At 55.3% G+C, this 26,272-nt stretch overlaps 3 protein-coding genes and 1 long non-coding RNA gene across 26 annotated transcripts; all 4 read right to left on the bottom strand.

The window, feature by feature from the left end:
* Window positions 1-1,762: 1,762 nt before the first annotated feature.
* LOC106112580 (uncharacterized) lies at window positions 1,763-10,799 on the bottom strand. 23 transcript variants are annotated; one of them, XR_008746329.1, is made up of 11 exons: window positions 10,525-10,786; window positions 9,869-10,174; window positions 7,774-8,268; window positions 7,346-7,396; window positions 6,733-6,844; window positions 5,529-5,636; window positions 4,606-4,671; window positions 3,842-3,982; window positions 3,257-3,292; window positions 2,497-2,599; window positions 1,926-2,262 (listed from the first exon to the last, which is right to left on the bottom strand). It is a non-coding gene; the product is annotated as an uncharacterized LOC106112580 (long non-coding RNA). The 23 variants fall into 23 exon arrangements; XR_008746330.1 differs by having other exon boundaries at window positions 1,926-2,242; XR_008746324.1 differs by having other exon boundaries at window positions 2,497-2,596; window positions 10,525-10,785.
* Window positions 10,800-14,749: 3,950 nt separating this feature from the next.
* Window positions 14,750-19,540, bottom strand: FBLIM1 (filamin binding LIM protein 1). Its single transcript, XM_055798986.1, has 8 exons — window positions 19,461-19,540; window positions 17,120-17,328; window positions 16,609-16,748; window positions 16,402-16,513; window positions 16,139-16,308; window positions 15,854-16,032; window positions 15,631-15,748; window positions 14,750-15,306 (listed from the first exon to the last, which is right to left on the bottom strand). Exons 2-8 carry the CDS (start codon window positions 17,313-17,315, stop codon window positions 15,193-15,195), a joined length of 1,029 nt encoding a protein of 342 aa, XP_055654961.1. The 5' UTR covers window positions 17,316-17,328; window positions 19,461-19,540; the 3' UTR covers window positions 14,750-15,192.
* Window positions 19,541-20,543: 1,003 nt separating this feature from the next.
* TMEM82 (transmembrane protein 82) lies at window positions 20,544-23,722 on the bottom strand. Its single transcript, XM_055798984.1, has 6 exons — window positions 23,329-23,722; window positions 23,172-23,244; window positions 22,736-22,910; window positions 21,801-22,209; window positions 21,089-21,276; window positions 20,544-20,984 (listed from the first exon to the last, which is right to left on the bottom strand). Exons 1-6 carry the CDS (start codon window positions 23,405-23,407, stop codon window positions 20,922-20,924), a joined length of 987 nt encoding a protein of 328 aa, XP_055654959.1. The 5' UTR covers window positions 23,408-23,722; the 3' UTR covers window positions 20,544-20,921.
* Window positions 23,723-23,766: 44 nt separating this feature from the next.
* SLC25A34 (solute carrier family 25 member 34) lies at window positions 23,767-26,045 on the bottom strand. The gene is given in 7 exon segments (XM_055798985.1): window positions 23,767-23,996; window positions 24,088-24,222; window positions 24,322-24,474; window positions 24,803-24,868; window positions 25,446-25,823; window positions 25,825-25,911; window positions 25,913-26,045. Coding segments are annotated over 7 exon segments (1,038 nt in total). The 5' UTR covers window positions 25,949-26,045; the 3' UTR covers window positions 23,767-23,813.
* Between the last annotated feature and the right edge of the window lie 227 nt (window positions 26,046-26,272).

Below are 26,272 nucleotides of genomic sequence, written 5' to 3'. Positions count from 1 at the left end.
GGGGCTCACTGCAAAAAATAAAGGGAGTGCACTGCTAAAAGCAGGGTGCTGTGCAAAACAAAGGGGTGCACTGCAAAACGAAGGGGGCACACTGCAAATAACAGGGTGCACTGCTGAAAATGGGTGCTGTGCAAAACATCAATAGGGTGCACTGCTAAAAGCGGGGTGCTGTGCAAAACAAAGGGGGTGCACTGCAAAAAGCAGGCTGCTGTGCAGAAGGGTGCACTGTTAAAAATAAGGGGGGTGAGTTGCTAAAAATGGGGTGCTATGCAAAAAATAAAGAGGGTGCACTGTTGAAAATGGGTGCTGTGCAAAAAAATAAAAGCAGGCTGCTGTGCAAAAAAAAAAGGGATCCATTGCTAAAAATAAGGGGGTGCCCTGCAAAACGCAGGGTGCTATGCAAAAAATAAGGGGGGGGGGCACTGCTAAAAATAAGAGGTGCACTGCTGAAAATAAAGGGGGGTGCCTTGCTAAAAATAAAGGGGCTATGCAAAAAATAAAGGGGGCACACTGCTAAAAAAGGGGGTGCACTGCAAAAAATAATGGGATGCTATGCAAAAAATAATAAAGGAGTTACAATGCAATAAAAAAAACCCCAGAAATAGGGGGCTGCAATGCAAGGGCAAGGTCCCACCAGCAGCACCCCACTTGCACCCAGGCTGGAGGCTCGTGATTCTCCCAGCTGGGGGGTCCCAGCCAGGCATGGGGGGCCGTAGGGATCCCCCCCCATCCCAAGGCACAGACCATCTTTACTCCTGGGAACCTATAGCTCTGTGCATCTGTGATGGCTCCAAAGTTCGGCGCTATAGGCAACCCCAAGTGGGGCTGGTGGTGCTGGTCCCCACTGCGAGCGGGGAAGGGGGTCACCGAATCCTCCCAGTGGCCCAAACTACTTCCTGCCACCAAAACGGGGAGGCCACCTCACCCTGAGAACTGCACGAAAGAAACTCCCACCGTCGGGAGCAGCCGGGTCACCCCCTTCTCCCCACGGGGTTTTGCAGAGCTCTTTAATTAAGACGGGGTGAAGAAAATGCTCATTGCGAGTATTACCCTGCTCCCAGCAGTTAACTGACTCGCACGTTGCACCCTGTCCCTGCTCAGAAGGTGGCTCTGCAACGTGGAATCACACATTTTTCAACCCAAAGGGTCTGGTTTTCCACCAAAATGTGCCTCTGCGTGGATAAAACCCACCTATCTCTATACTGGAAAAGGAAAATATCTGAACCGATTACCGCTGCAAGATTCCGAGCAGTCTGAGGTCAGGATAAAAGTAGACACGCACCCAGGGCCGCGAGCATTTTTTTGGAAGCCAGTTAGCTGCTTTCACCACTGAGAGCAGCCTGATATTTCAGTATTTCCCTTGGCCGAAGGCTCCCGACGGCGCTTTCCTATTGATTAAAACCACGTTTTATTTGTCGGGGCGAGCGAGTGGTGCTCAACTTTGCTGCCTTTGCCACCCGGTCTGGCCAGGCTCTGCCTGGGGCCGCTGTAACCTTCTGGCAACAAGTCCACCTCGACAACTGGGCAAAGTCATCAAGCTATAGGTGGCTTAACAAACATGCAAATCTCTGGGTTTAATCAGGGCTCTGACGCACATCGACGCGAGCCTCCGCGGACCTGGCCCTTATCCCCAACTCTACCACTGCCGGTGGCTGCGTGCCCATCCCCTACAGCCCCGTGCCTCAGTTTCCCCAGCAATGATGGGCGTTATGCTGCTCCACCAAACCGAGATCTACTGATTAATGAAAAACCCCAACACCTCTTTGCAAGCAAACCATCTATTATTTAAAACGTGATGGAGCCACAAGTGCACGAGAAAATGCACTGCCAAGGCGCTCCACCAGCACTTTCCACCGCACGTTTCATCTCCGTGGAAATGGGCTTAGCTTTCTGGTTTAACTGCTCGGAAGCGCAAAGACAGTCGCTACATGTCCATACCTTTAATGGGCTCTACAGGCAACTATTTTAGAGAGGAAGAAATGCAAACCACGCATCTAACAGGTTTTTGAGGCGGAATTCTTCCCTCTCCGACCAAGTGTGCTTGCTGCAACAGCATTTCCAACTGTTTGTCCCCTCACTCCCTGCTTGGGTGGCACCTCCAAGGGCCACAAGAAACCCGTGGCGGCTCTCAGGTCCTTCAAAGAAACCTCACGCAGGGTCGCTGCTGTCACACAGCCATCTTGCAAGCAGGCTAGCCGGGAGGGACATCCACGGGTTGGAAGCTGTCGCAAACAAAGCCATCCTAGAATCATAGAATCGACTCTGTTGACAGAAGCGACAGTTGAAACGAGCGCTTAAAGAGCTCCCTTCACACGAAAGCCAGCTGGGAGAGGAGCGCAAGCCCGGCTGGTGACGGCAAACAAAGCTCTGGACCATCCCAATACTTTTCAACCACTTTGGGGGGAAACTGTTCCCAGTTGCAACACGCGACCGCACTGGCAACGCCGCTGTAACCGGATCCCTCCAACTCATTCGAAGATTTTAAAGAACACATACCCAGCCTAGAGACCAGAGCAAGTGTAACCTTCCTCTCCGCAGGCCAAAGGGGCCTCGACGAAGGACTGGTCTTACATGGCAGCAACCAACGCTGTCCTTGCTGCTGGAGAAGAGACGCGTGTTCGCACCAGCCCACTGTCCCGCCACTAGTGACAGCACGGTGAGCATCCAGGGGTGAGACATGGACACGCATCCCTGCACACTACCCTTCCCAGGCGGGCAGCCAGCCAAGGCAGGGGGGACTTCAGCTGCTCACCATCACCTTTGGGACACGCAAGGGCAGGGTCTGGTGCACCACAAGGTGCAATTTAAATTACTCATGCCCGTGCAGTGGGCGTAGCCGAGAACCCAGCAATCTCCGGACATCTCTGCCAACCCCGTAGTTAAAACATTTGGATGTTTCTTATCGGCACTTGGAGAGGATTAAAATGCCAGGGCATATATTAATGAGGGAGCAGGTTATAAACCCATCTCAGCTTGAACACTGCGTTCACATCAAGCAAAGCAAAAACAGGACAGATCAAAAGAAAGCCATTAAAGGCGTGAGAAAATGGTGCTGCCATATAAGGAGCTAATAAAGTTAGCCGCTCTCCAGTTTGGAGGAAAAAAAAAAGGGAGGGGGGCCAGGAGAAACAGAAAACATCCTTGGGGTCCACACAGCCAGAGACAGCCTCACTTCAAGGAGGAAACATCAATACAAAGAAGGGAGCAGACAACACCTGAAAAGGCAAGTTTGCACATTTTTAACACGGCGTCTTACCCAAGTGGTGGAGCTCGCTGCCACGTGTCGCCAGGACTGCTTGCCAAACATATAAAAAAAGCAAAGATTAGATACCGAACAAGGACAGCAACCAGAGCTATATTTGCTAAGACAGTAACTTCCTATACTTGGTTCTGGCTTAGCAGTAGCTCTGCATTTCGTGTTGCAGCAGCGCAGCTGGAGGTGGGGAAGGGAGGCATTATGCCTCTCCCCATAGCTGAGGACACCAGCCAGCTGTATCGACCAGGGACTTGCATGGATTAGAGTGGTCACGTTAGCAGCATGCAATGATTATCCCCACCAGTGTCCAGCATGCATCCAGCTTGCTTTGCTTTTTACAGAAAAACAGTAGGTTGCCCAGGCAAGAGCCCTCAGACATCAACAGAAACACTCGGAGCGTTTCTTTGTTCGAGCTGGCCAGCTCCAGCCACCATCTTGTCACTATAAAATGTATTTACGTGCCTTTCCTGCTCATTGACTATATTTATTAAAATGACAGTATGGCAGCTGAATATCAAATTGCCAGCTAGGCTTTTATCGCATTTTTCAGGCAGCCTGAGTTACTGGCCTAATTTTATTGCTTACCCATTATGTTTTATGCAATGGATAATTTCCTCCAAGAAGGAATTGGTGCTGCTTGATATTTGGGCTCATCTGTTGCCAAGACAGAGGATATCAGCTTACACGCGGGTAACGCTTTGAACATGAAGCGCCTGGTTCTGGATCCTTAAGCAACACAAAGTATAGGATTTGTATTAATAAAGCTGTTGATTTCGGTTCTTTCCTCTTTGAGGGTTAGTGCTCCAGATCTTCATAATGAGATGACTCTGTTCAGAAACCTCCCTTCACGTTTTTGAAACCCAGTATTTAGTAATTTATTTTCTAACGCTCTTTCCCCGCTAGACTTCTTATCCACACAGTACCAGGGATGGGAGCTGCCACAAAATACCACCACTGTAGCCAGTGGGTTAGCTTCTGCAGCACAGTAAACACAGCTCAGGAGCCCCCTGGAATTCAGTTTACACTGAACCCATTTGTATATATATAAAAGCACACTTCTGTTTTTAAAATACCTGGCTATACAACAACAGACGTTTCTTCAGCAGCAGAGTACAGTGCCATGGCTGAGCCGCGCTGTCAAAAAATCCTGTCACAGGACTGCGAAAGAACCTACTTTTGCTCACTGGGTAGTAGATATATTAGAATTAATATCTTTTTTTTTTTGCCTGTTGTCAGGAAAAATTAGAAACGTCACAGTTTCACTGTGTTCAGGGGCATCACTTCTGCCCTGCTTCCCCTTGCCCCTGAACTTCCATGCAACCACATACCAAAGAGCTGTGCCTGCTCACCTCACAAAGGTTTTTCCCAAACACAGGGCACTTCAGCAGCTAGACGCAGGACTTTGATCTTCCAGGCTACAAAATATTACATTTTAGGCAAAAAACAAAGAAAACAAAACCCCAAAAAGCCACCCCCATGTGATTTGATACCCGAACATGACAACTGTAAGAGATATAAATCCCCGAGGACCGGATAGATCGCCGTATCCCGTACTTTGCCATTTTTAACACCCAAGTGTTCTGTTACCTCTACACAAAGGCCCCGTGTGCAATGCCCAGGAAAACTCCCAGGAATTACGCTGGAGTGTTGCAGGACAAGGTTTTAACACAAAACCCACAGTCCAAACCTGTGAGCTAAAGCCTGCTCTTCCCCACGTTCCCCATTGGATTGATAGCACACCCAGCACAAAATAAATACCGAGCCAGGCACGGTCAGAGCTTTTATTTCATCAAACACCATTTTGACACCGAAGCAAGTTGACGGTGTTTTAAATGAAGCAGACTGAATGTGCATCTGCATGGTTATTGTGCTTTCACTCCAGAGAAAAGCACAAAAGAAAAATACTTGTGCGTCAAGACCTGCTGCACTCAAAAACCCTCTCCAGCAATACGGTGCAGAACAGTTTCTCAGCTAGCTTTGGCTTTCATTTTACCGTGGTGCAGCTTTTTAACCCTGGGATAACAAGAAAGCTTGAAAGACTGCGGTTTCCCCCCGTTATGGAGGAGGAGAGGAGGTTTCTATCGCTTGCGTTTTGGCTTTTTGGCACCAGAAATTCAGGTTTTGTTTAGCTTGGAAATCTGACGGATGTAGTTCTATAACTCTTTGGTCCAAAGCAGAGGGTGGTAAAAGTTCAGTGCTCACAAGGTAATTCTTACTCATTTGTCCTAAACTGCCAAGGAGAAGTAATTCCAGTCCCACAGGGTGCGCCAACCTGAAAAATGTGGAAACATCCCAAACAGCCAGCTCCTTGGTTTGCTGTACCTCCACGCCAGCAAAGGCCTCTGATGAGCATGAGGTGTATCTCCAAACCCACATATCCCTAACGAGAGAATAAAATTAATATCCCTGTCCACACTGGTTTATTTCAAGCGTAGGCGAGGTTTTAGGCACTGGAGCTACTGACAATTTTCATGTACACCACACACCCGCTTTCCCCAGCTCTGCACCACAGGGAGTAGGGTATGACATCTGGACTGGACCCCTCACACTTACCCCCTACTAAATCTTTGCCAGAAAAGCATAAAGTCATAGCTGTGCTATGAACTGCTGCATTTCTCAGGTGTTGCTCCAGCTTAGCAGGGGTAGAGCCTTTCCACTGGTCAGCCAGAGGCATTCACACAACACCAATGCCAATATTCTCATTAAGGGAGGCTAACGAGAACGCGCCAGTACCCAACACTCCTCACACACTAATGATTGCTGGGACTCTGCACCTTGAAGTCATGTGTGACCTCGGAGAGACCAGCACCAGGTGCTTTTTATTACCTTTTGCAACACAACAAAAGAAATTGCACCCAGTAAGGAAGCATTTTCCTCCTCCTCAGTGAGCAAGCATGACTTTGAGGAATCAAGTAATAAAGCAGCAGCATCTCACAGGAGCAAGCTCACAGAAAAAAAAAAAAAAAGATATAGTTCAAGGGGACCCCGATCTTCACCAACACAATTTAGGACGTTGCAATGCTCCCTCTGACGTTTGCCTGAGCAAAATTAAGAGTAATATACTGTCACATGTAGGTCTGTTCGCTTGTAGGGAAAGGGGCCCCACAGTTTTACTCCCTGGAGGCAACCGTTCTCCCCACCCCTTTTGTGTGTATTTTTTTTTTTTTTTAAATGTGCCACACATCAGCACAATGCTGACAACTGCATTGTATGTTTTCTGCCTATGCAGCAGTTCAAGAGCACACAACTCTGGAAGGTTTTTTTGAAAGGGGAAGGGGGGAGGGAGCTGTCCTTTGCTATACCATTTTAATTGCATGGCTTGCTCTTCTATATGACCACAGGGAAGGCAGAAAATCACTAAGGCTTAAAACAAGCGCCATTTTTAGCATCCAAAAGGGTCAAACTCAAGTCTTCTCACACGATACAGTGAAGCTTAGAGTAAAAGCTACCACAGGCAAGAAAAAAAAATAAATTACCAGGGTTCCTTCTGTGGAGTTGGAATTGACCCCAGAAGACAGCTCATCTGTCCTTGCTCACTGTTGTTAGGGTCTCCACACTTCCACACCTGCCAATGCAGAGGTACCGCCACTGAAACAGGAAAATGGAGGGAAGAGTATGAAAAGCTGGACTGTCAGTTTTTCCACCTGCCAGCATAAGCTCAGCGGAGCCTCGGTGGCACCGCTCCAAAGAGCAGCAACCAGAGCACATTACCAGCCTTTGCAAATAAAGCTAATAGTTAACATCTCACACGCACATGCGTTACACAGATAGGACTGGCAAACACAGTTTCCTTTAAAAATAAGGATGACTAACCCACAGCAGTTTTTCTTTTTTTTAAAGGCCACAAAGCAGAGCTTTTTCCAGAAACACCAGCCTTTGCTTTTGTGAAACAGTAAGCGGTGGGAAGGGGAAGCCCTTGGACCTACTCATGCTATCCAGACAGAAGTAACCACAGAAACATTGTGGGTTCCTGTGGCCCGTGTACAACACACGCTTACACAACCAGAACCCTGTGCCTTATGCTCCTCAGCAAGGCCAGATCCCACTGCCCAGGCAGCTCTTAGATCGCTGCATGTTTACAATACTTACAAAGAAGGTATCTGCTGTGGAGAGGGGTTATGCAAACAATCTTGTATTTCCCTGGGAAGGAAAAAAAAGAAGAAAAAAGAAGGGAAAAAATAAGGCATAAGACAGCTTTCACTCCTAATATTGCAACATTGCCCTGCGCTACCTGGGTCAGGGAAGGGATGGGCTGGAAAAAAGCAGCACGCAGGGTTCGGTAATCGAAGGAGAGCGTCTGCACTCACTCGGTGGGCCCAGTCCCCCAAGCAAGGTCACTCTGGCTCTAAGGGAGACACGTTAGCGCTAGCAGCCGGCTTTAATGCAAAGCTGTGGTCAAACCACAGCAGAGCCAGCACTAACGGAGGTCACTTGGGGACTACAAAAAGCTAATGAATTAAAAAAAAAAGGGGGGGGGGGGGGAGGGAGATGGAATCTATAAGCAGATGTTTACTGACAAGCAAGCAAGTCCACAGCTTCACTCTGGCAAGCTGCATGGCCGTCTGCACGGAGCAGGAGGAAAAGGAACAGCCCGGTTCCCAGGACGCAGCAAAATACTCTGCATCTACAGAGAACACGGAACAGATTTAGGTTACAGCTTTTAGCTAGCCCCACTTACCAACCTCCCCTACTCCCAGCTTTGTAGCCCTAAAACCCAACAAATTTCGCATTTTTTTAAGCACTCAGAAATGGAGATTTGCCACCTACATGATTTTTAGTGGTGGCACTATTAAAATACTTACCCACCTCACAGCCAAGGGCTGTGGAATCTTACATTTGTGAGTGTTTGCAAATGATTTTGAAAGCCTTCCAAGGAAGGTGCTGTAGGATTGTAAATCCTTCCCATTATTAATAAAATGGAGCTATTGTTCCAGCTCTAATCAAGACTTGTCTCCAGCTGGGCAATTTTAAAACGCAATTCAAAACACACACAATCATGAGGAAGCTTCAACCTAAGGCAACCAAGAAAAAAAAAAATCACTGAAAGAGCAAGCTGTTCTTTAAGGGGAGGGGGGGGGGGAAGAAAATAAAAACATAATAATCCTGCTATTTAAAATGAATTCCAGGCAGGAGCATGTTCGGGCGGCGGGGAAGCCTCCCTCCCACCGCCTCGGAAAGGTCACTCCTGCCATCGGTGCCCTCACTAAACCAGATCAAGGCTGCGGCAGTGCGTGCGAGCGAGCGAGCAACCCCACTGCTGCGAGCCCAGCCTCATCCATCTCCATCAGGAGTCATCTCTGCTTTTAATTTATTTAGCAAAGGGGGAGGGAAAAAAATAATAATAAAAAAAACCCAACACCCTTTTCAAGGATGGGGAGATCTAGCAAGGGGGAGAGGCTCGGAAAGAGGCAGGCAGGGAGAGGTGGTGCATCCTCTGCATCCTCCTCCTCCTCCGGCGGCAGGGACCACGCCTGCCCGGCGCTGCGGCAAAGGCTCCGCAGTGGGTGCTCCCCTCCCCCGTAGAAACTTCTGGAATAAGCTGCCAAGCTGGGGAGAGGAGAGAAACCTTTATACCCGCGGGAGGGGGGAGCAAGCAATAAAGCACATACAAAAAGGGAGAGGCTTGCACAAGGACTGGGTGCGTGCAGGGGAGGAAAAAAAAAAAAAAATATATATATAAAAGATTAAGCTCACGAATGGCTTTGGCAGCCCCGGCTCGGCAGGGTTTTGCAGCCTGCTTGGCTTTAAATAAAACACCCCAACACAAAGCACAGGGGAAAAAAAAAAAAAATGGTGGTGTTTGGAGCGCTAGATGGTGGGATAAAGGAGCTGATCCCTCCTCCCGGATCTACAGCAAAGCCCTGCCATTTCAGTTGAACTAATTTGTCCTCTCTTTTTGTTGCAATGAATTGTCTGATCCGGACTATTTGATTGCATTTGCAGCTTCAGTTACTGGGGTTTGTGTCTTTTTTTTATTATTATTCTTTTTGGTTCTCTTTTATTGTTGTTTTTCTGGGTGTATTTTTTCCTCTTGCAATTTAAAAAAAACCTCCCCAAATCTCCCAAGGAAAATCTACATCTCTGTGGAATAAATAAAACATTCAGGCACAAACTTCCACCATGGACTGTAAAAAAAGAGATGGGTTACTTTTTGTTCTTTTTCTTCTTCTTTTTTTTTTCCTTTTCTGATGGCATTTTTTTCTTCTGCTTTTAGGATATATTATAGTAGAAAGCCAATGGAGGAAAACAAAGGTAATATATATATAAAATCAAACATATATATGGGCCAAAATTACAGTGATTATATATAATTAAATCAGTGTTTTAGGTGTGTGGGTTTATTTTATATTCTGTAATCAGTCCCTGGAAAAAGGAGAGAGATAGAAAATATGTAGTGTGTATATATATATATATATATATATATGTATATGTAGAAGTAAAAGAGCATCTGTATGGGCCTAAATTTGTAATTCCAGGAAAAATCAGCAGTATTTTAGGCATGTGATTTTTAACAAAGAAGGGGCAATGTTATAACGTAGCCTGGCAGAAAAAAGGTAAGGCAACATTAAATCAAAACAAAACAAAATAAAAGAAAAAAACCGTATGTGGTACCTTGGCTGCAGAGTCCAACAATGAGCGTTTGGATGTTATGGGGTGTATATATATACACCTTTTTTTTTTTTTTTTATGGTATTACCACGTCTGATCACACCAAGTATGCTTTTAATTAACCGAATGGCGGGCAGGTTGTCGTGGGGAGCAAGGCGAGCAGCGACGGCTTCTTCCCTGTGCCGCTCCGGCTTAGTAGATAAATCAATCCTCAGCTGTTTCGGGGTTGGTTTTTGTGGAAATCTTTTTTTAAGCGCGTTTGGGTATTTTCCACGCCGTGAGGAGAGCGGGAGGTGGTGGCTTCAACCCCTGCGAAGGAGAAAAGAGGTGGAAGAGAGAATTAGGCATAAAACTACCCACCTTGGGGTGCATGTGGTGATGAGGGAGGGGGCGGCTGTGGGATGACCAGTTCTGGGCCAAAACTCTTCATGCTCTGAGGGAAAAAAAACCCACATTTTAGGGGTCGCTGCGAGCAGTGCCGTGAGGGGATGGTGGGGCCGGGGGCCGAGGCCTCCGCCGGGGCCGAGTGGAAACGCGCGTTTCTGGGCATTTTCGCATCCTTTTGCAAAGGCGGCGAGGAGAAAAGGGCGGGAGGGGGGGGGCGGGAGGTCAGGTTTCATCCGCAGCGCTTTCGCTGCCTGCCTGGAGGGGCTACGCACATCGAGGAGGAGCCCCTCCGCCGTGCTCCTGGCACGGCTGAAGCCCACGCTCGCCGCCCCGGCCCCCACAGCCGCGCATCGTCCGTCTTTCCCCGCGCTGCCCACCCGGCGCCATTTTGTCGCCTCGGCGCCTCTCGCCGCGGCCCCGCCGGGCGGCCATTTTGTGAAGCGAGCGGCGGGCAGCGCCTACAGCAGCGCGGACGAGGCGGCGCTGTGGAGCCGGAGGCGGCGGGGCCGGCCTGAGGGGCAGCCCCGGGCGTCCGCCTCGCCTCCCCTTTGTCAGGCAAACGCCCTCCCTTTTCTTGCTGGTTTCTCTCTCTCTCTCTTTTTTTTTCTTTTTCTTTTTTTTTTTTTTTTCCCCCCTTTTCCTTTCCTTTACAAAACGTGGTGCTCTTAAAACACCGGGTGGAGGGCGATCGCGTCAGCAAAATTCAGCCTCGGACGAAGGAATCCGATAAAGGAGATTAAAGTCTATTCCCCCAGCTGGGCTGTGAGGGAAAGTTTAGCTGCACTGAGAATTAAGGGATATATTTATTTTTAGGAGCTATTCCCTCCTCCTCCCTCCAGCTTTTTTCCCAGTGATAAATCACCGAGGTCAATAAGCCGCCTTGACAAATGGGATAACCTCTGCGAGAAATACCTTATTTTTTTTAATAAAACACCTCACCTATGGGCTCTAATGGACATTAAGGTGTAACAAACTGCTTGAAGCCAGGTCTTGGTGAAAATTATTAATTTTGGGGAGATAGGCTCGGGGATGCTGTAGTCATTGCTGATACGATGAAGGAAAGCTGGGACAGAAAATGTCTAAAGCTTGCAGGAGCGTGCCATATATCTGTTTTCATAAATAGGGTGGGTTGGGGGTTGGTTTTTTCCCCCTTTTTTTTAATAACCCATTGTATCACTCGCAGCCTGGTAACGTGTTTGCATAACCCGCTGCATGAATTTTGCCTCGTGTTACCAAAAAACACTGCATGCTTTAAAATAAAATTGTGGTGCTGGGTGTTTCAGTTTTGTGGGGAAAATGGGGGGAGGGGAGTATTGCATTATGTTGTTCATATATGCTGCCTGTGCTGCATAATGAAACTGGAGAAATTCAGGGCTTGGGCTGCTCTCAGAGTAATCCCTGCTGGGTTTCTCCCCCTGGTCCCCAAGCCAGCAGGATCAGGCCACTTGTCACTGAAGAAATGTTAGATTTTTAGGTTGTGTCATAGGCAGGAAAGTGCAGAAAATGCGTCTGAATGTTCTGTGAGGAAGGACAACGCTGCAGCAAGCTGGCTAGGGGATGGTTGCAATTAACCCAGGTTGAGCAAAGGAAAACCCCATTTTTACCTCCAGCTTTCTCCATCTCATTTGAAAAAAAAAACCCAAAACATCATCAGCACTGAGCACCCAGCCCAGCCAGCAAAGCCCCGGTGGCTGCTTCTGCCTCAGTTTCCCTCTGCACAGCCAGCTTCTTCCCTGCACCTCAGAGGTGGTGATGGCAGAGCGAAGGCACGCAAGGAATCCGGCTCATCTCTCCCTCTCTGCTTTTCGCATTTCTCACGGCTGACCCAGGCGGATGCCGGGGAAAGGCGCTTTCCAGTCTGTTTCCCTTTACAGGCTTGCTTTCCTTTTGCGAGCCGAAGATTTTGGCGTGGCACACACACACAAAACCTGCAAAAAGGCCTTACTCGTTACAAAGCAAAGCTTTGACCATGGATCTAAAAATACTATGGCCCTGCATGTTAGCTCCTCCTTTAATTTAAAAGCTCTTTTTAAAAAACAGGTGCTCCTTTTGAGTGCAAGAAAGATAACCTTTGGGTCTTTTTATGGGATACACTGTTGTATTCCTGGGAGCAAACAAGCTCGCAGCCGGGTACAGTATCTTATGCTTTCACTGGGAAATCCCGGGGAAGTTTTATCCACGGCACCGCACCCAGCCTTAAGTGAAGAAATATTTGCATTTGCTTCTCCTTGGAGGGCAGCCAGGTCCCTCCCTGCTCTCCTTGGCCTGCCAAAAGGGATTGCAAAAAAAGACAGGCTTATTGCAGCAGCCCAGGGAAGGGCAGGGCCCGGCCAGCACGATTCAGAGGCGTAAGATCCTCTTTGCCCTTTTGCACCGCTGCCGGAATAAGACGAGAGACACTTTGAGCAGGTTTTATGCCTGGGTGGTCTTGGGGGGCTCTGCAAGGCTTTGCGGGGCTCCCAGGGCAGAGCAGGAGCTTTATATTGCTCCATGCATTATTTGTGTTTGTTTTATTTTTGCTTACCAACCTGAGTGCTTGCAACGGGCTGATGAGCCTAAGGACGGGCTGAGCTGTTGCAGCCAGCGGGAGCTTGTTCGGCAGCAGGGTCGGACCCAGCTCCCACAGCCTCACCCTCCAAGATCTCCCCGTGGTTCGGCCGGCCCTGGAAATTCCTTGAGATCCTCCCTGGGGAAAACACAGGGCCACGCTTTTCAGGCATAGCAACACTCCCCACACCTCAGCTTGTAATGCTTCTCCCCTTATCCAAGAAGAAAGTGGCTTAAATAAGTCTCTTATCCTCTTGCTTCCATGTCCATCCATCCCTGTCCCTTGTCATCCTCCACTCCAGGAAAAAAATGCCAAATCTGACCACTTCAGTGTGCCTTTGCCACACCACCAAACTCTCCAGTTGTGCCTGGCCCTTTTCTTCACCCTCCAGCATCTTCTCCAAGGCTTCACCTTGATAAAAGCCTTTCCCTGCCTACCTCTGGCCGAAAATTGCCACGTCCTGGCACTAACAGTCCATCCCGGCTCGCTCCGCAGGGGAAACATCCGACCCCTTCCCACCATCAGCTCTGCGGAGGGGGTGCCGTAGCTTGCCCAGCACCCAAGGGTGTCGCGCAGAGCGTTTAAGCGGGTGTGCAATGCAACAACGCATCCAAAACACCACTCAGCGTCGCCATTTCCACCCTCCCCAAAAACCTCACTTCGAAAAATAGCTGTACTGCAAAAAATCAAGCAGCCCTTTGCTTTCTGGGGCTTCCCTTCTGTGCTCCCTTTGGGCACCACCAAATCTGCCCACGCCTTTTTTACTTTTTTTAGCATAATTTTGGTGCCTGGTTTTCCCCACAGTGCAAGAGGCTTTGGAAAGCCAGAGCTAATTTTGAGCACAGGACTTCCCCGGCATGGGACACGGGATCCCCACCCAGCCGGCCCCAAAGCCACCTACTTACGTGGCTGGGACAAACCGCAACTTTACATTAACATCCTATTTATAAATAAAGTTTATAGCAAGTTATGACCTGATTGATGGGCCGTAGATGCACATTAACAAACATCGAGTAATAGGCTTTGTAGATGGGGGGGGGGGGGTGGTGTCAGCAGGAAATAGTTGTGGGGTTGGTGTGATTAATCAACCAGCCCGCCGGACTCCAGTGCATACATTAACCATACATTAACCCTTTCATTCATAAATACAGCACACGCTGCTGAGCACTGTACAATGCAACCTAGAAGCCTACAACTTCTGGTTTGGTTGTTTTAGCAGCTCCCTTTTTCCGTCAGGAAAGCATTAACAATCATCTCAGATGCTCTTGCTATTTTCTGCTCTTGATTTGTGGCTTTTTAAGCACTTTTGGTCAAAAAGAAAACCCCTCTTTCTCCGGCTGGTTCGCAACGCCCTCGCAAACAAAACCGCTAAGCACCAGTGACATCGGTTGCACAGATGTTGGGCACGCAGAGAAGTGGCCTAATTTCTGCCGTTCTGGGGCTCGGATCGAGAGAAGATCAAAAAGCTTCTGATGTCGGAGCAATATTATGTTAGACAACGTGGAAAAATGTGGTCGTCAGTCTTTCCGGGCATTCCGGCGCCGTCAGATAAGGGACAGACGGCTGGCGTTTAGCTGGAGTTTTTCTGCCTGACGGAGGAATTTGTGCTCTGCCTGCCCTCTGCCGGCTCCGGGACTTGGTTGAGATGAAGCCCAGACAGCATAAAAAATAAACCCAACCAACCAACCCACCACCAAAACACCCTTTCATCAACACCACGGCACATCACAAAATCCCAAATCCGGCCCCCAAAAATGACCCCCCTGCTCTCTCCTGGGTGACAACAGCATCTGCCAACTCGCTGCACCCCAAAATCAGCCGTGTTGTTGCCTTGAGCGACCTGATGCCGTGCCTATACAATCTAAAAAGTGGCTTCCCACCCCCCCCCCCCCTTACTTTTAAACTTTCATTTTATGGGTTTGGAATGCAGGGTGGATGAAAGAAATGAGGGCTTTTAAACTCGGAGTTTTATTTAACTGCGAGTAACTGAATCAGTGCCTGCTCTCTGCATCACCACAAAGAGAAATGTTTAAGTGAAACCCCAAGGAAGCTTGAGAAGAAAGAAAAAACACCCAAGGAAACCAAACCGGCCTCAGAAAAGGAGTTTAAAAAAAGAAGTGAATAAAACCTCAGCTCCTCTGCCACCACTGCTCTGCCAGGGCTTTTTATGTTTGCAACGAGCGCAGAGCCACGCTGGGACACTATGTCTGCATCCTCCGCCTGGCCAGCCCAGTGGGTCGGGGTCCCAGGTGCATTTTGGTGACAAAAACACCAGTCCTGCAGCTATTTGAGGGTGCAGCAGGCACCTGGCACCGGCCGTGGGGTGCAGCCCGGTGGGTGCAGCTTCTTTTTGGTGTCTAGTGCTGGAAGATGGAGTTTGAGCCATGGAGTTTTAGCAGGACGACTCGTTACGTCGGCGGACGTGGCAGGACTTGCAGAGGAGGTGGTCGTCCAGGGGGTAGCACCCGTTCTCCGTCAGCTCCGGTGACAGGGGTGTCCCACAGCTCTGGGGGTGAGAGTGGAAAGGGAGGCCACTTTTAGGGGTCCACGTGCAACATTGCATCCCACCTTCCCTGCAAAACCCACCAACCAGTACTTGGAAAAAGCAACAAACTACATCAGAAGCATGAAAAGCTGAAGCTCTCCTGACCGAACACATCATCTTTTTCACCCGATTTATTTATTTTTCCCCTTCCCCGTCGCTTGCAAGATAAACTGGTGGCAAAAAAAATAACCCTGGGTGCTGTGAACCCTGTGGCTGTGCTTTGCAAAGCTCAGCGCCAAACCCCTCAGCTTTTGGGGGGCACCCCCAGCCCTGTGGGGGCCGTACCTCGCAGCGGTAGCAGCTCTCATGGAAACTGCGTCCCAGGCACTCGATCTTGTAGGTGTCCTTGTCCTCGCGGGGGATGATGGGGTGCTTGCAGGCGCTGCAAACCGCAGCGTATTTCCTGATGGGAGAAAACGGGAGCAGCATGAGCCCTGCGGGGTGACGGGGGTGGGCTGACCCCCGCTGCCGTGTGGGGGATGTTCCCCCGGGTGCCACGCTCCCCAACCTGTAGAAGTCGGCCACGCAGTACACCTCGTTCCGCTCATCCACAGCGAAGCTCTCGGCACCAATGGCCCGGCCGCAAGCGGTGCAGGAGAAGCAGCCGGGGTGGTAGCCCTTGCCCAGGGCACGGACGATGCGCTCCACGATCAGCCCCCGGCACTTGGCACATTTCTCCAGCGTGGCCTGGCGTTTAGGGACACTCACCGTGAGATGCCAGCTCCCACCCATAGGACTGCATCTCCTGCCGCCCCCACGAGGGTGCTGGCTGTCCCCGAGGGAAAACAGGTACCTGGTAGCAGGTGTCACACGTGGGGCGCCCGTCTTTTTGGTAGTAGCGCTGGCCGGCCAGGAGCCGGTGGCACGTGCGGCAGGTGAAGCAGTCGGCGTGGTACTGCTTCCGCATCGCCTCCACCGTCGGCTCCCGGGGCCCCACTGCTTTGTGGCAGAAAGCGCAGATGTCTGTGGGAAGAAGGGAGAGGGCTTCAGTGCTGCGTGCCTCAGTTTCCCCAAGCGGGGACCAGCCCCCACTGCGCAGCTGGGTCACCCCCTTACCTCTGGAGCTGTCCCTCTCTGGGTGCCCATTTGCATCCTGCCACTGCGGCTTGCCCGCTTGCTCCTGGCAACATTTGGGTGGCCTCAATTCAGCAGGGGAGGCGGAAGGGGTCTGGCGAGCAGAGGAGGGCGAAGGCACGTTACATTTATGCCCTTGCAGGTGGGGAAACCGAGGCACTGGGGGGAAATGCCCCCCGTTGTCCTCACCTGGAGGGTGGTGGGTGCCGCAAGGTCCAGTTGCTGCAGCGCTGGACCCAGCACCTCAGCAGACAAGGGCTGGGGTGCTTCGGAAAGGACGAGGACCGGCGGGGATGAAGGCACAGGGGCCACAGCCACAGGGCGGGTTTCTGCAGCAAAAGCCAGACGCCGTGTGTTTAGGGGGGGGCAACAATGTCCAATAACGCCCCGTTGTGATAATGCCCTGTCAGCTTTGCAGCAGTGCTCACCGACCTGCCCCAAAAGCAAACGCTGTCCCAGCCAGAGGGGACAAATGACACCGATAAGCACCAGGCAACAACGGAGAGCAAACACCACCCTTCCCTCGCAGCCGGATCCGTCCCGGGACGGGCGCAGGGATTTGGGGACCCCCCCACCAAAAAAACACATCCCCCCTCCTGCCTGCATGTGCATCCTTTAGCGAAACATCTCTGCAGCATCCTTGGCACCATCCTCCTCCTCCTCCCGGCACCACTCGCAGCCCCCTGCGGACACCCCTCACCTCCGTTGGGCAACGCGGGCGGCCGCGGCGGCGGGGCCCATGGCCGGTGGGTGCCCAGCACCTCGGCACCGTCTGGCTGCAGCTCCCTCTGGGTTTTCTCCTTGGCAGCCGCCTCCCTCCGTGGTGGCACCAGGGTGATGAAGACTGATGAAGCAATCCTCTTCTCCGCTTTCCCCGGCAGCATTGCCGAAGCCATGGAAGGGCTGGACCTAGGTTATTTTAGGGAAATATTTTGGGGAAAATAAGATAAAAGAGAGTGAAACCCCCGGCTGCACCAGCGGCTCCTGCAGCCCTGCTGCCCTTTGGCCTCAACCTGCCTCCCTCCTCGCCCTCCCGGAAAGGGAGAGGGAATGAGCGTCCACGTCCCACGTCACGGCAATAAACAGTCTCGTGCCTGGGAGGACACAGAATAAAGGGTCCCAGTGAAGCAGCAGCTGAAATATCCCGGTTTTGCGCCTCTGGGGCCAAACCCTGCCCTTTTGTAAGTGTTTTCACCCCCTTTATTACCTCTCGTTGCCCTCACCTGGGATCAAACTCCCTGCGGGCAGCAAGAAAACCCACCTTTCCGCTTAAAAACAGGGGTGCAAAAATATCTGCTTTTGCATTTTTGGGATTTTCTAGGTCCCCTGGCTCCCCCTTCTCTCCCTGCTGACCCCCATTTCCCCACTAATCACTTCCAGCTCAGGTTTTATTTTGGCAGGTGGGGAAACTGAGGCACGACGCAGTGAATCGCCGCATCCCCGTCACCGAAACAGCCCCCAAGCATCGCCTGGCGGCGCAGGCAGGATGTGCCTGACCCCGATAAACCCTGCTCGGGAAGGAAAAGGGCTGTTTATTCAGCTTCCCAACGGGAAAAGCAGCTGGGGCGAAACTTCCCCTTCCCAGATGGGATGCCCGTTTGGGGAGGGGGGAACCCCGAGGCTTTAGCTGGGGTGCTGTGTCAGCAAAGTGGGACTCATCCCCGAGATGAATTGGTGGCCTGAAAAACACCCGTGTGATGAGTTGCCTGGTCTCACGCCCCAGTGCAAGGCAGCTCTGCTCCCCCAAAATCCCACTCATGGGTGTCAGTGCATCCTTTCGGGGGGTGGCCGGTCCCCCCGTGGTAGGGGAAAAGCTTCAGGATGTGCACACCGGTAACTTCAGCCTCTGACTCAAGCAGGGGAAGGGATTAAAAAGGGGAAAAAACCAAAACCCAAAGCGGCTTCGCTCCCTCCTTCCCTCCCTCCCCGCCGGCGAAACCCCAAACGGGCTCCGGCGCTGCCAGCCTTTGCCCAGCCGCTCAAATCCTCGCCCGCAGGAGCCGCCGCTTTTCCTCCTCCCCAGCCGAGCTGCAGAAAATAGGGGGGAAAAAAGTAATAATCATAAAAAAACACCACCACCCCCCCCAAAAAAAAATAAAATCTGCGGGGTTAATGGAAACCATGTGCTCGTTGCATTCCTCTTTGTGCTGAGGCTGACGGGATCCCGGCGGCCCCATCGCAGCACCCCTCGGTCCCCCCCTGGCCGGGGGCCGTCAGGGTGGCCAAGGCTTGAGGAGTGCATTACTGGGGTCCCTCCCCCCTTTGTTATGCCCCCCCCCCCCCCGCCCCCCCCCCAGCTCCATCCTGCTGTGGGATGGCTGAGGCCATGTTGGGAAGGGCCCCTCTGGGCTCCTGCAAGCATCGCCCCAAAATCTCCTGGGGTGGGAGCCCAGGTGGGACCGACAGGGCCAGGGCCACTGATGGGGCACCCCCACACCCCCAAATTGGGATGGGACATGGTCCTCCTACAGCTGTCCCCCAACTCTGTCCCCTGCCCTGGGGACTTCTCGGAGAGCGCTGTGAGGATGCCCAAGGGTGAAGGGACAGGGTGGGGGGACACAGCCCTTGGGGTCCCCTTGTCCCTTCCCTGGGTGGCCCCGCTGTCCCCTTGTCCCTTCCCTGGGGGGGCCCTGCAGCCCCCCTGCAATCCCATCTCCCACCCTGTAGCCCCACAGCCCACTGTCCCCTACAGGGGGGTGCTCTCTCCCCTATGTGGTGGTGGCCCCACCGCGTCCTCCCCCGCCTGAGAGCCCCCCGTTCTCTACCTGGGGGTGTCCCCTGTCCCCACACCGGGGGGTGGCTCTTGGCCGCCTTGTCCCACCCCAGGACGGCTCTGCGGTCGGACCCCATTACCTGGGGGTCCCCCGTCCCCAACCTGGGGGTCTCCCCTACCTAGAGATGGCCCTGTCCCCTACCTGGGGGGTGTCCTACCTTGGCGCGGGGTGGTCCCCTACCCGAAGGTAGGGGGGAGGGGGCGCCTGGCCGGGGGTGGCCCTGCAGCCCCGGCTGCCCCTCGGGGGGTCCCTGTCCCCATCCCTTACCTGGGGGGCCGGTGCGGGTCCCTCCGTGCGCTCGGCGGGCGCACCCTGCCCGGCGCGGCGGGGGCAGCGGGGAGGCAGAGCCGCCCGGCATCACCGCCCCTTCCTCCCTCCTCCTCCTCCTCCTCCTCCTCCCCCCCCCCCCCCCCCCCCCCCGCCTGCCCCACGGCCCCGGGCGGGGGGGGAGGGGGGGGCGGTACACGTCCTTTGGGTGCCCAATGCACCCTGGGGCGCCCTGTAGGGTATGGGGTGTCCCGTGCACCCTCCTAGGGTGCCCCCACGGCCCCCCCCGACTGCCCCACGGTGACCCATGGCCCTCCCCCTCCCCCCGAGGCTGTCCCATGAACCCCCCCGATTGCCCCAGGGAGCCCTGGGTGCCCCCGGCACCCCCAGGGTGCTCACTGTGCCTGGAGGCTGCCCCCTGTACATTCACCCTACGCCCCTGTACAGCCTCCGTAGCCCCCCAAGCCCCCGCACAGCCCCAGGATGCCCCATATACCCCTGTAGCCCCCCAAGCCCCCGCACAGCCCCAGGATGCCCCATATACCCCTGTAGCCCCCCAAGCCCCCGCACAGCCCCAGGATGCCCCATATACCCCTGTAGCCCCCCAAGCCCCCGCACAGCCCCAGGATGCCCCATATACCCCTGTAGCCCCCCAAGCCCCCGCACAGCCCCAGGATGCCCCATATACCCCTGTAGCCCCCCAAGCCCCATACAGCCCCAGGATGCCCCATACAGCTCCGTGCACCCCCAGAACGCCCCAGGACACCCCACAGTACCGCCCCCCAGGGCTGGGGGGTTCTCGCCCAGGCAAGCAGCCACCTCCGGAGCCTCCCTCTCCCCAGATCGCACCCCACCTGCACAGGGCCTGTTGCCCCATGGCATGGAACGGCCAGCTGCAGCCAGGTGGGGAAACCGAGGCACGGGGGCACCTCTCAGGCCCAGAGGGTCTGTCAGGACAGAGGTCACCCCCTCTGTGCCTCAGTTTCCCCTCCTGGGGAGGAACCGCACCACCCACCTCCTCCACAAAGCTGCACCATAGCTGCCCAGAGCCCCTCTCAAGCATCATGGGACCCCAGCTCACTCTGTCCATGAATTTTGCTGGAAAACACCTTTATTTTCTGAGATTTATAAGCCCCTGGAGGCCCCTGCACTACGACAGCATGGCCCTGCAGCCTCTGAGGATGGGGACATCCATCAGCACCCCACATCTCCGGTGGGACCAGGGAGCAAACCCTCAGCAGCACCCCAACCTCACTGGGTCCTCCCAAAACCCAGGGGCCATGTAAGCCTCCCCCCGGCCTCCCCCACACCGTGGGATGGGGTCGAGCACCTTCTGGGAGCCCTTTTGCCTTTGTCCCCATGGGGGATCTGCAGCAGGGAGGATGTGGGGGGTGCCCATGTTTCGGGGACCTGGGCAAATCCACCCTGAGTTTCTGATGCCTGGTTACACCCCACAGTTTATCAAGATGCTTCCTCCGATCTTGATCCTGACCGCCTATCCAGCTGAGACCACTGGGCGAAATCCTACAGGAGATGGAAGAAGAGAAGCAGAAAGGCCCCTCACCATGGCCTCAGGGCTGCGGCCAGCCCCTCACCCCAGCCATGGTGGGGAGGTGACCCCATCTCACCTGCTGCCAGCATGCCTCCAGCAAGACACCGGCTCGGAGCAGGCACCACAGCTCTCCCAGCAGTGAGATGAAGACGTGGAGGACGTCGCTCCAACGGCCGACGGTGAGGAGGAGGATGAAGAGGCCGCCCATCCGTACCAGCACCGTCTGGTACACCGGCCGCCCGCCGGAGCTCTGTCGCTGCTCCTCTGCAAGGACGAGGCATCGGGGTGGCCACCGCAGGGGTGACCCCGTCTCCTCCCCAGCCCCACGACCGGGGGGCACCGTGCACGTCAGGGATGCTATGGGGCGGCTTCGCATCTAGCCCAGGGTGCCCTATACAGCCCTAGGATGTGCCGGACTGCCCCTACACAGCCCCAGAGTGCGCCGTGCTGCCCCACGCACCCCCAGGATGCACCATATACACTCCATACAGCCCCAGGTGGCCCACTGTACCCCCACACACATACCCCCAGGATGTCCCATACATTTCCATACACCCCAGGATGCCCCGTACACTCCCTATACGGCCCCAGGATGCCTCCATACGGCCCCATACACAGCCCCATGTGGCCCACTGTACCCCCATATATCCCCAGGACTTCCCATACGGTTCCATACACCCCAGGATGCCCCATATACCCCTATACCCACCCAGGATGCCCCATACTGGGACATACCCTCCTCAGCCTCAAAAAAACCCCCGTAACTGGGGGTTCGGTCCCCTTCTCACCTTGCATGTAGGTGACCAGCAGCGTGTAGCAGATGGTGAGCGGTGTCCAGAAGCGGACGGCCTCCGCCGTGGAGAAGAAATCCCGGTTGATGAGCGTCACGGCAGCCAGATCAGCCACGGCAAAGGTGATGGCCAAAGCATTGCGGAGCAGCCTGGGGATGCCGTGCCCGGCAGTGAGGAGGAGGATGCAGATGCCGCAGTAACGTGCTCGGCTGTGCAGCTCGTAGAGGGTGCAGACGTGACGAGCCAGGCGCCGGGTGTAGGCAGCCAGCAGCCCCGCCAGCCCCGCCGCCAGCGCCAGGTTGCAGGTCCTGTGGGGAGCCCCTTCCAGCAAGAAGCTGAGGCCACAGGACACCCCACAGCCCAGCGAGTACTGGCACAGCAGGTAGAGCTGGCTGCTGTGGGCGCCCTGTGAGAGCAGGACGGCACCGTCAGCTGCTGCAGAGGCTGCAAAGCAGCAAGGGGATGCGTGGCTGCAAAGCAACAAATGGTTTTCTCCCTGATGCAGCCCCCCAAACCCCACAGGTTTTGCATGCAGCAAGGGGATGCACGGCTACAAAGCAATACATGGCCTCCTCCATGCTGCACCCTGCAACGGGCCGCACAGTTGCAAAGGCACGCAAGCATGCAAAGCGACGCATGGTTTTCTCCATGCCAGCCACCCCAGTCCTCCCCAGAGGGGGAGCAGCAAGGGGATGCATCCCCCACATCACAGCCCCTGTCCTCACAGGTGTCGCAAGGGGACATGTGGCTGCAAAGCGATGCGTGCTCTCCTCCGCGCTGCAGCCCCCAAATCCCCCATGGCTGTTGCAGATCTGCAAGAGGACGCACGGTCACAAAGCAACTGCCTTGCAAAGCTGCAAGGGATGCACGGTTTCACGGCTCCCGCCATGCCACTGCCCTGCCGTGCCTCAGTTTCCCCAGTCCTGCCTCACCTTGCCGAGGGAGAGGACAGTGGAAATGGCGCGCAGGGAGAACTCCAGCACCACCAGCGCGGCCACGCGGGAGCCCACCAGTGCCAGCACGGCCGTCAGCACCACCACGTGTAGCGGCTCCAGCACCTGCCGCTGCGCCTGGATCGCCTCCTTCTGCGCCTGCCTCTCGGGGTGGCTGGGGACAGCAGGGGGGACGCTGAGCCGGCACCACGTCCCCTCCCTCCGCCCCCACCCCAAAAACGGGGCGCCAGCCTCGGAGACCCCCCCTTGTGCTTTGCAGCCGGGGAAGGAGGGTGCAACCCCTGGCCCTGCTCAGGCCACCACCAGCACCCATGGGTACCGAGGGCTGCGGCCCCCCAAGAGTGGATCCCAAAAGCAGATCCCAAGAGCAGCTCCCTGGAACAAATCCCACAGGGGAAGAAGGGCCGGTGCTTACTTCAGGCACTGGATGTAAAGATAAACCTTCAGGAGGCTGCAGAGCATCGACACAGCGCAGGCACCCACCAGCCCTACAGGGAAAAGGCAGCAGCGGGTCACCGGTGTCCCTTGGGCTGTCCCCAAGCTGCCCCCATGCCACCCTGGGGGGCTCTCACCTTGCAGGAGCGCATCCAGCAGCGCCCAGCCCCACGCCAGCCCAGGCAATGGCGGCAGCCAGGACCCCAGAGAAAACATTTTCAGTGGAGAGGAGCCACGGCGCAACCAGCCTGGGCTCCAAGGTCCACAGGGCGGAGGCTGGGAGCGGCCCCTCCGGCTAGTAAATCATTACTGGGGCAAGTGGGGGCAGCTGGAGCCCTGGCTGGAGGAGCTGAGCTCCAGCTGCCCCATGGAAGGGAAAATGAGGGTGGGGAGAAGGGATGCGGTGATGGGATGCACATGGTGGGGCTTAGGGACCACCAGCATCTTCAATCCCCCCGCCCCCAGCATCGCCCTTACCCAGCCCAACGCATTGCAGCGTTTCAGGTCCTGACTTTTCAGGGCGTAACCCCCTCCCCATTTGCACCACCCCAAAGACCCCGAAATGACGCCAAAAATAGAAAAACCCCTTTATTAATGGCTGTGGTGGGGCTGAGAGCCTGTCCTACGGCCCTGGGGGCTGCTGGTGCTGCACCATCTTCCTGAGCTCGTCCCAAAAGAAGAGGCTGAGGACGGTGTGGGGGCCGAGGCGGAGGTAGACGGCGCCGATGCCCTTGTACAAGCCCAGCAGCCCCTCTTTGCTGGAGATTTTCAGGATGCAATCCAAAAAACCCCGGTAGAGCTTGCCCTGGGGAGAGAGGAGCAGGCTGCGCACCCCTGCCAGACGCAATCCTGGGAAAAGCCGTGTCCCGTTCCCCCCGTTTCCCCAGTGGCCTTACCGTGCCGTCGGCATCCACCGGCTGGTTGTAGAGACGGGTGCTGATCACGTCGAAAGGCGTCATCGTCACCGCCACGGCCACGCCGCTCACCATGCCCCCCGCCAGCACCGTCGCCCAGCTGCCCTCCCCGAACCACTGCGGGAAGGATTGGCCGTCAGCTCTTCTCCCCCCACCATCAAAAAAAGGGAGCGGGGGGGCCGGTGGCAGCCCGACCTGGCACGTGTTGCCCCTCACCTGGCGCTCGCAGACCCAGTCCTTGGCGGAGGTGAAGGTGGCGAGCTGCGCGGCCGAGCCCACCGCCACGCGGGGCACGGCGCCCGTCACCCCCCGCCACAGCCCCGCCACCCCGTGCTGCTTGTAGATGCTCTCAAACGCGTCGGAGATGCTCTGGGGAAGAGAGGAAAGGCAGGAAAAATGGGAATGGGACATCCCACCCTGGGAACATTTCCCACCCCAGCGTGCAAAACCCCATTCTGTCGGTGGCACGAAGCCACTGTGGCTCTGGCTGGGTGACAACGGTCCCGAGGGGTGCCCAGCCCTGGTGTCACGGCTCTCTGTCCTCACACCGTTATTTATAGCATCTCTGTGGGGCCAAGCTGCCAAACCGCAGCTTTAACTACCCAGTGGCCAAAACAGCGTTGTCCCCACCAGGTCCCGGCACAGCCAAGGTGCCACCTTGGCACCTTGTGTGTCCCCCCACCCTATCCCCGCTCACCTCGTGGTTGTGCTGGTGGCCCACGGCCACGGCCGACAGCGTCTGGGCCTGGAGGTGAGTCTTGACCTGGGGGGGGGGGACAGCACCGGGTGACGAGATGCCCCCAAGCCCCCATGCTGGGACAGGCTGTGGTTCCCCCTCCTCTGTCCTTAGCAGCTTTTGGGGTGCTTTAAGCCCCTCTGGCAGATGTGGGGTGCCCAGATGTGTCACCAAGCAGCACCCCCAGGCTTTGAACCCAGTTTTTTTTTTCACCCCTCCCACCCCGGGACAAAGGGACCCTGCAAACGCTCCCCTTTGAGCTCTGCAACCCCAAAACCAGGAGAGATGCTAAAAAGGGGGGACACCCTCTCATTTCCTTATGAGGGAGCTCAGGTTCCCAGGAGGGGGGGATTTTGGGAGTAGGGGGGGGGGGATTTGTGGGAGTGGGGGGAGGGGAGCATGCACACAGCAGCCCCACATTTTTGGGGGTGAAGCAAAGCAGCGGGAGAAGGGATGCACCGAGCCAGTGTTTATAGGATGCAGCCAGCTCCACGGCGGCCAAATCTTTTGAGGGGAGGAGGGGATCCCCGAAATGCCCCCCCGCCCTTCCTCCGCGCCCCCCCCCCCCCCCCCCAGAAGGGCTCCAGGGCAGAGCAGCACTCACCAGGTACGCGGGGCTGCCCACGACGGCTCCCACCGCCCCAGCCACGGCCCCGGCGGCCACGGTACCCCCGGGATACCCGGTCCAGCCGGCGTCCTCGGCGTGGGAATAGCAATAAAACCGCACGCCGTTCATCAGCCCCTGGTAGAGCAGGCCAGCCGCCAGGCCCTTCTGCAGCCCCCGCAGCCCGTCAGCCCGGCACACGGCCCCCACCGCCTGCAGCACCCCCCGGTAGGGCCGGGGGTAGGTGCCGGGGGGCTGCAGCTCGCCCTGCAGCTGCAGCCGCGTCTTGACCACCTCCAGCGGGTTGGTGAGGACGCAGGCCAAGCAACCGGCCGCGGCCCCCAGCACCAGGTCGGTGGCGGGGGGGGACCCCGGGGGGGACCCCCCCGGCTGGGGACCCCCCTCCTGCCACGCGGGGTCTGTTTTGGGGGGGATAAGGGAATTCATGCAGGGAGGCGGGGGGGGGGCCCGGGGAAGGGTGCGAGGGCCCCAGCGCCCGCCATGCGGCACCTGCCTGCAGGGATGGCCCCAGGCTCCACCTTCCCCCCCCCGCAGGGAAAAAATAGGGGGGGGGGGACAGACACGAGCGCCGCCTCTTGCAAACCCCCCCCCCCGCTCAACCCCCAATGTAGGGAAGGGATATGGGGCAAAGGTCAGGGCTGGGGGTGCATCTCGTGTGCCCCCCCCCCCCCGCCACACACCCGCAGCCAAATCTCAGGCGGCCTCGTCTCGTCTCACGTGACTTGGCGAAGCCCCGGCGCAAACAGGGAAAAAAGGGCAGTTTCTGCGGAAAAAGCCAGGACGCGCTAAAATTGAAATAAAAGCTG

This window comes from Falco peregrinus, chromosome 3 (genome assembly GCF_023634155.1).
Source record: "Falco peregrinus isolate bFalPer1 chromosome 3, bFalPer1.pri, whole genome shotgun sequence".
NCBI lineage: Eukaryota > Metazoa > Chordata > Aves > Falconiformes > Falconidae > Falco > Falco peregrinus.
The sequence above is the reverse complement of the archived record's forward strand: the minus strand, read 5'-3'. Positions and strand labels throughout refer to the sequence as shown.